Source organism: Lathyrus oleraceus, chromosome 3 (genome assembly GCF_024323335.1).
Source record: "Lathyrus oleraceus cultivar Zhongwan6 chromosome 3, CAAS_Psat_ZW6_1.0, whole genome shotgun sequence".
NCBI lineage: Eukaryota > Viridiplantae > Streptophyta > Magnoliopsida > Fabales > Fabaceae > Lathyrus > Lathyrus oleraceus.
This window is the reverse complement of record NC_066581.1, coordinates 207,463,007-207,471,171: the sequence shown is the minus strand read 5'-3', so window position 1 is coordinate 207,471,171 and position 8,165 is coordinate 207,463,007. Positions and strand designations below refer to the sequence as shown.

At 34.5% G+C, this 8,165-nt stretch overlaps 1 protein-coding gene across 1 annotated transcript; it reads right to left on the bottom strand.

Annotated features, from left to right (window-relative positions):
- Positions 1–1,517: 1,517 nt before the first annotated feature.
- Positions 1,518–7,870, bottom strand: LOC127126336 (pentatricopeptide repeat-containing protein At2g41720). The gene is made up of 10 exons (XM_051055247.1): positions 7,377–7,870; positions 7,021–7,193; positions 6,823–6,928; positions 5,262–6,371; positions 5,063–5,168; positions 4,781–4,985; positions 3,891–4,023; positions 3,674–3,778; positions 2,821–2,938; positions 1,518–1,825 (listed from the first exon to the last, which is right to left on the bottom strand). Exons 1-10 carry the CDS (start codon positions 7,764–7,766, stop codon positions 1,767–1,769), a joined length of 2,505 nt encoding a protein of 834 aa, XP_050911204.1. The 5' UTR covers positions 7,767–7,870; the 3' UTR covers positions 1,518–1,766.
- Positions 7,871–8,165: the final 295 nt, after the last annotated feature.

The window sequence follows — 8,165 nt, the reverse complement described above, 5'->3', positions numbered from 1 at the left end:
AAACAGATAGCGGGTGAATTCAGATATGCATCTCCGGACATAACGTTCATTTTTTTAGCTCAAGAACAAGATTAATGCAAGCAATGGAGTATGAAATGAATAAACTTTACATTAAATCTCAGCTTTTTTTGCTCTATTTGGTGTGATAAAACACAAGAATGATGATTTGGAGTCTAAAGATTGATTACAAATAATTTTTTTAAAGATTTTTGGGTTATGGAGGAGGGTTGGATTGTGAAAAAGATTATCATGCAAGGTGGTCATATATTCATTTTCCCGCTTGCGATTTTCAGAAATGCGTCTTCGAAAATATTACTGAATGGTTAAATGATAAACCATGTTAATGAAAGTGCGGCTTAAATGTCTTCAATAGTCTTTTCGAAGATGTATATGTGAATTCACCCCATAAATATTCACATATATCTTCAGACTAAATTTTGTATATACTTTTGCAAAAATTTAAAGACATTTTTAGATTTTCAAAGATACGACCCAACCCATAAAAATGAAAAAATAAATTATCTAAATTTGATGGATGAGTGACTATTCAAGACCGTCATATTTTAATCTTCTCCGAGGGGAATGCTATGGCTAGCAAATGTTGTGAAGGAAGAAGACGTGATAGTTTTTTGGATCATAGTTGTATAACAAATAATATTCATAACATATAAGATAATGAAACGAATATCATTTTTGCTGTAACTTCATTGGAATGACTTTAGTGTGTCATGATGACTTTGGTGATTTTATTTAAATAATAATTCTCTCACATCTAAATAATATATTTTAATTATTTATTCATTCATCAAAATGACTTCAGTGGTAAGTGATTCATCTCGGATAAAGATCCTCTATCCTTTAAGACGGAAAGTTAGAGTGACGACTTTAAGCAAAATTTAGAAGATATAAAAAAAAAAAAGATATAAGGTATATGTTAGAGAGAAAAAGATGCGAGAGAACTAATTTATGAAAAAGATAGAGAAAAGGTTTTTTTTTCTTAAATTGAGAATTCAAAGTTAGAGAATCCAAATTCAATTCACTTATCTACCCCATCATTCCGACCATTCTCCATTTCAAGATACTTTCAAGAACCGAAGATAACTTTGAGTTTGTTCTCTTGCAAGTTAAGTTTATTTTCTGAGTATCGATTACTTTTTAGAAATGTGCTTGAAAATATAATGTAAAAATAGCAAATATCAAGAAGAAAAATGATTTTGAAAAATATCAACTGAAACAGTGATTTCAAAATCACCATAGTAAAGAAATGGATTGCTAATGTCGGTGGTGTGTTATGATTAATTATTTCTTTGAACGTTTAACAAGATTAGACAATTTTTAGAAGATTCAGTTCATCTAGATTCTAGCTTAGTGTTATGTTCATTTTCTCTTAACAATGTTTACTCAGAAATAGCATACATTTTTCTTATCACACCTTCAAAGCGAAAAGTGAGTGGAAACAGTTGTTATGAAATAGAGGGGAGGGATACAAGTAGAAAGTGATTGTGAAAGAAAAGAGCTGCAACAAGAAAAAAGAACCTATAGAACCATTTACTGTTTACTAGTATCTACACAGGAAAGATGACACAATTTTATTTACAGAATTGCAGTTGTAACAAGAAAAATAATCTTACACAGGAAAGGATGATGATGATAAAATAAATTTACTTGAGATCCAACTTCAATCTTTCACAAACTCAGATGCATAACTCCCACAGCAGTTTGGAACAATGTGGCGAAACTAATAAAAAACTATTCCATGAAGATGGTCAACTAAGATGAGATTCGCTTGCAGAAATGTGATCTGCAGGTTTTCTTTGCAAGGATTCTGTTCATGTTAAGGATAAGGATAAATATAAGTTAATTGTTATATTGTATCTACCATAAGAGTCAAATTCGCTATAAATTTGTGAATAGAACTTGTCAAACTGAGCAAATAAAATAAGACAACATCATCAAGGAATAGAAAACAATGTCAATAAATGCATAAAAAATGTATTATTTCCTTGTAAAAAAAACCCACCACTTCCTCAAAATTGACACGTGCCTACATTTTAACTGTCAGAATTGGCAAGAAAGGTTAATATGTACAAGATATGTTTATTGATGAGTGTTTGTGTAACTTTGGGTCCTCTGTCCATCATGTTCAATGAGGGGAGTAAGATGTTCTGTTGTGAACTTAAATCTTACGGGATTTGTTCCGCAACAAGTGGAATTACATTACTGAAAGCTTATACTCAATTTCCATCAGTAAATTGGACCTAGTGGTATATCTACCCACAACCAACCCAAAGTACAAATCAAGGAGACACTGATCAATTCTGGATTCAAGAGCCATAAAGTTTCTCCACATGTATGTTTGTGAAGATCCCAGACTTTTTTAAGTTAGAAATAGATGGTTGATTAGAATGTATAGTTTTCTTTCAACTCTCTGTTGCAGACTGACAGTTTCAGAAAATGAACAACAGTTATTAGGGGAACCATGAAACAGGGGATATTTGGTATCAGAGTGACACAGAGTGAGAAGAAAAGGTAGTTTTAACTACTTTGAGTGTTTTCAGATTGGGACCTAGATCCTTTTGTTAGCAGCATTGCTCTAGTTATCCCTTTTTTGTAGTATTTTCCAATGAATGGCAAATATATCGTCATATTACCTCACAAAAGAAAAGAAATGCAGGCACATGCCTTAGCAAGATCGTACAGGTTGATTGAATAATACTCATTCAAACAAGCAAAATGCATTAAAAGAATGAAAGCACACAGGTATGAACACCACAGAGCAGAATTCTCAAAACAATAGAACAAGAAATAGAGTATCCATACCAAGCCTTTCTTTTATGACAGCAGCATTTTCAGCCCCACAGCATTTTGAAAAGGAGGATATATCACGGTACATTTCATTTGAGGGATGAATTCCTGCATCCTCCATCCATTGTAGCACCTGCATCAGAATTTGCTTGATTTTCCATGTGATTTATTGCAATGAGAAATACTAGAAAAATGAAACTGCATATTCACAACTGAATATTAATGAATTACAAAAGTCTGTACAAGACTAGTCTTAGTGGCATCGGAGACAATTCAGCAAAAAGAGATGCAAACTATTGGATTATTATGATTTTTATCAACTTGAGAGCCTTATATTGTTAATAATACTTAATTGTGGTGTTGCTATCGATGAACCTGATGCATGATAAAAAATTGTGATATTGTTTGATTTATATAGCTGACCCCATCTGGTGAGAAAAGGTTTGTTCTAGGAATTTTAATAATCAAGTATTATATTTATATACTACTTCATCCCTAAATATAAGACCATCTTGAGTTTTTCTGTCTTTTTTTATAATATTTCTTCCGAATTTTCAACTACATTTCTTTAGCAACATATCCCTAATTATGTTACATCTTTTTTTTTTCAATGTATAAAAAATACTTTATAACAACATTATCTAACCCTCTCTCTTACGGTAAACTTATAAAACCATATCAATTGTTAACAAATTTTATACCACAACCAACTTTTTTCAAACATCTAACAACGAAACTTATATATAAACTTCTTAATGTGAACTGCCACCAAAGTCATGAAATTAAATTCTGCATGTATCATCATTATATTAAATCTTAATTAATTGCGCGCAAATGAGACAGAAAGAGAAGCTGAGAGAGCACTCGCCTCTAAATACTTCCTCCAATTTCCAGATGATAAAAGGTTTTTCAATAAAATAGAATAAGTATTGAAGTTAACTTCAGCACCCGAAGTCAACATTTTGAAGAATAGCTGCACACATCAAAAATAAGATAATAAGAAGTTGGAAAGAGAAATTTAGATGTGGAAATCATTTTTAATGTATTTATTACCATTAAATATCGATAAAAAAGATACTGCATACCTTCAACATAGTTTCTATCTTTCCACTTTTTCCTAAGGAATTCAGGAACAGATTCAAACACCCAGATGAAATTACGGGAAGTGAAGGCTCCATGTACTTGATCACATCAACAGCTGTCTTCCAATCATGTAATCTTGCAGCAGAAGAGAAAATCAGGTTTGAAAGAAATATAATAGTGAAGTACAGTGACTGTACAAAAAATCGCATGCTGTAAAATGTGGGTATGCAACCAAAGTATATTGAGCAAACCATAGTCATCCTTTAGTTTCTTGCCCATTCTTCTAATTAAATATTATAAGCTTTGGTGTTCAATTTAAAAATCATCAAATGTCATAATATATTTCAGGAAACTGAGTTTCATTATTGGACAACGTTATTGTTAGGAACCCAGAGTTCTGCTTCAAGCTCCACCAATACTATTAACAGAACCTTAACATAATAGTATTGCTAATATATACTGGTGCTAACCCTCTCTTTTCCAGGGGAAGGGGGCCTTGGCAATCAAAAGTTCAGTCGGGAGGTAAGTGGAGTTTGGCCAAGAATTACTCGACCCAACGTTCGAACTCGGCCTCTCCCGAATGATTCATTCGTAAGTGGAGGTTTTCAAATAACCAATATCACTACCAAATGTGGATAATATCAAAGTTTATTGACTTTTGTTTGAAAAATAAAGGCCTACAGCATAAACATCAATCAAAGTGGCAAGTAATAAATTTCAAATTCTGAAAAAGTAAGAAAAAGTATAAGCAATTAGCCACTCTAATTTTTATCAGTTCCTATTTGTGCCATGATGTCTTGATCAGAAAGATACTAAGAAAATTTCAGTCTCAATTAGCTTAACTTAGAACAACAGAGAAGGCAAAAAGGTAAGATACCAAATCTGAACTTACAAGCTACAGGCAGATACCATTTCAAAAAATATGGTATCACTTAAAGGAATCTCTTTTTCTCTCATACTTTGGGCAAGACTAAGGACCCTTTCTGGTTGACCACCTCTGTTAAAAGCATTCATTAGAGCTGCACATGCGATGGTATCCAGCTTGGTGCCATTTGCTTCCATTTCTTCAAAGAGTGCATATGCTTTCTCCCACTTCTCTGATCACAAATATAGTAACTTAGGCATACATTCGACATACCATCCTAATATTGCAGCAATAAAAATATTATTTTACCAGCTGCATTGTAGGCATCAAGCATTGCAGTATATGTAACCACATCTGGATTACAACCAGATGATTTCATCAAGTTGAATGTAGACTCTGCTTCTATGATTTGCCCCTATAACATTATCACAAATAAAAAACAAAATGTTAAAAGAAACAGAAGTCTCATGTGTGCAGCATATACATGAACCTTAACCGAGGCACTTACTTGTTTGCTATAGGCACATAAGACAGATGAGTAGACCTCTTTGGACATAGGAATTTTGAGATGCGTCATTTCTTCCTTAAAAGATAAGGCCTCCCCATATTTTGACATCTTACAACAACCACTTATCAAGATAGTGTAAGTAACAGAATCATATTTTATATTTTTCTTACTCATAGATTTATACAAGTCTATAGCTTTGTCATATTCCCCCATATTAATATAGCTTCCAATAGCTGAATTATATGCAGCTGTGTTCAATTTAATGCCTCGCATCTGAGCTGCTGATAGCACAGTATCAATCTTCACCTTCTGACAGCAGCGCCCACAGGCAGCCAAGAGCGTACATATTGAGACCACATTTGGATGAATCTTATCTTGTTCCATTTCCCGCAAAATTTCTATTGCATCTTCAAGCAAACCATTCGACCCATAGGCATCAATCAGTGCATTGTAACTGACAATGTTTGGCTTCAAGTTGTTTCTCTTTATCATTTTGAATATTTCCCTTGCTTTTTGGGGCTTTCGTGATCTTCCATAAGCATTAAGCAGAGATGTATAAGATACAATATCTGGGCGGAAACCATTTTGTTTTATCTTATCAAAAACCAAAAGGGCCTCATTATCCATCCCACGAGCAGCATATGCACCTAGTAGTGCATTGTATGAGATTATATTTGGTTTCAGCCCTTCTGCTAGCATCATACTGAATGCAGCCTCACAATTTTCAGTTTTCCCACACATAGAATACAAATGAATGATACTAGTGTATGTTACAACGTCAGGGTGACACTCTGACTTCTTTTCCTTCATGGAATTAAAAATATCAATGGCTTTGTCATATTGTTGAAGTTTCACTAGACAATGGATAACAATATTGTGTGTCGTTGTGTCAGGGCGAATGTGAGTTCCCTTCATTAGTTCAAAATACGACAATGCTTTTGAATACTGAGCCCCACTTTTAAATGCAGACAACATAATATTGTGAGTGACGAGATCTGGTCCAACTCCATTGTCAGTCATTTTCTTGCAAACATTAAGTGCTTCTTTCCAATTTCCACTAGATCCACAAGCATTAATCAAGTTGTTGTACGTTGACCGACTTGGTGGAATCTGCAACAATATGGTAGTGTCACAAACAGTACTTTAATTAATATAGCAATTTTCTAAGCGTATCGATTGAAATTCACACTTAAGAAGGCATGAATATGAAATATACTGAATCCAGCAAAATAGGGACTTCTTTGTGCCTAACTTGACTAATAAACAATGAGGCAAATCAGTGAAGTACTGAAACATGTGTTTTCTCTCCCTTCACCCAACTTTCTACACTGGTTCACCTATAAACACTACAGAATATATAACAGGCTAAAGCCAAACAAAAGAAAACAGTCATATCGAAAACACCGACATGAATATGAAATATCATGTTCAAGCTCAACTACAAAAAAAAAAAAAAAATTACGACTGAGAAAGAGAACCTAGAAGGAAAAAGAATAATGGTGATCACATAAAGTTGGAGTTACTAAAGATTGATAAGGGAAGAAAAATACAAAGTACACACAGCTACACGCAGCATGTCGTCCATGATATTCATAGCCCAACGCCATTGTCCAGCTCGACCATGCGCATTAATAAGAGCGTTGTAAGTCTCAGCATCAGGTTTACACCTAGAAACCAAAGCAACACACACAATTACTAACAACTAACAAGATTAAATAACTCAACCTTCACAAAATCTAAACCATTTAACCAGCCATACTTGCATTTTTGCATCTCAAAAAACAATCCTCGTGCCTGGTCCGTTCTATTATGCCTAGCCTGCAACCTAATCATCATGTTGTATATATCTGTTCTGGCACAATAATTCTTCTGGATCTTCATCCAGCTGAAAACTAAGTTACAGTGTTCAATTGAACCTCTCTGAGTCAACTCCTACCAAATTTGAAAATAAATTGCACATTGAGTTAGAAGTTTGATGATATGAAAAACATTCAAAATAATCTCAACACATTATCATTATTTTAAGCTTTTGATTTTGATTCATTGTGCTGTTTAAGCAAAAATTGAATTAAAAGCTTCTAAGGTAAGAGTGAAGAGAAAAGAAAAGTGCAATACCCTAATGAGGAAAGGGAAATTCTTGCGAGCAAAGCGGCCTATCCAGCGGTTGAGTAGGCCTTCAACGTCGTCGCGGAGGGTGAGGGAGAGGACTGAGTCGGCAACCTCCGACACAGTCCAATCCTTTTGAAAGCGGTTTCCAGCGACTCGGAGGCGGTAGTGTGCGGGGATATCTTCCTTGCGGAGGCCGTCGATTTTGGTGGATACCTCGTGCTGTCCTCTGTTGTAGTCCACGAAACCATCCTTTGTTTCCTTGAATGCCAATTCGTTGGAATTCTTCTTCCGTGTGGTTATGGACTTCGGAGGGCGAGTTGACTCGGTGGCGCCACCGAGTTGGATGCGATGAGGTGCTGTGCTGGCCATTGAAATGGGAGTGGCACCGTGGAGCATCGTTGAAGAATGAAGATAACCGCGCTTTTAGAAATCGGATATTTTGTTTGTTTTGCTTTTGTTATAAGACTTTGGGATTAGTATAATTGGTCTCCCCTTGGGCTTGAGTTCGATTTATGGAGGCATGTACTCTCTACACCTCATGCGGGCTTCCACGTCACGGTGAAAAAACACAACTATCTTTAAAATTTAGAGGTACATAGTCACATTTATCATTTTTATACATTCATCGACATACAAATAAACAAGTAACATTGTTAGATAAAAATTAAAATGTATCAAAACATGTGACACCACTTAGATTTATATCTATTAGTGGTTCCTTCTTTGATATTTCCTTATTTGATTCTTTTTCAATGTCGTTTAAGTTGGTGAACTCTTCCATTCTTTCTAGAAAGT

Excerpts from the sequence above, each read along its gene's own strand:
- LOC127126336 (XM_051055247.1), bottom strand. The coding sequence starts at position 7,766 with ATGCTCCACGGTGCCACTCCCATTTCAATGGCCAGCACAGCACCTCAT. Across the intron at positions 6,372-6,822 it reads ACGACATGCTGCGTGTAGCT|ATTCCACCAAGTCGGTCAAC; the intron begins GTGTGTACTTTG and ends ATATTGTTGCAG. Across the intron at positions 1,826-2,820 it reads TGTCATAAAAGAAAGGCTTG|AATCCTTGCAAAGAAAACCT; the intron begins GTATGGATACTC and ends TAACATGAACAG.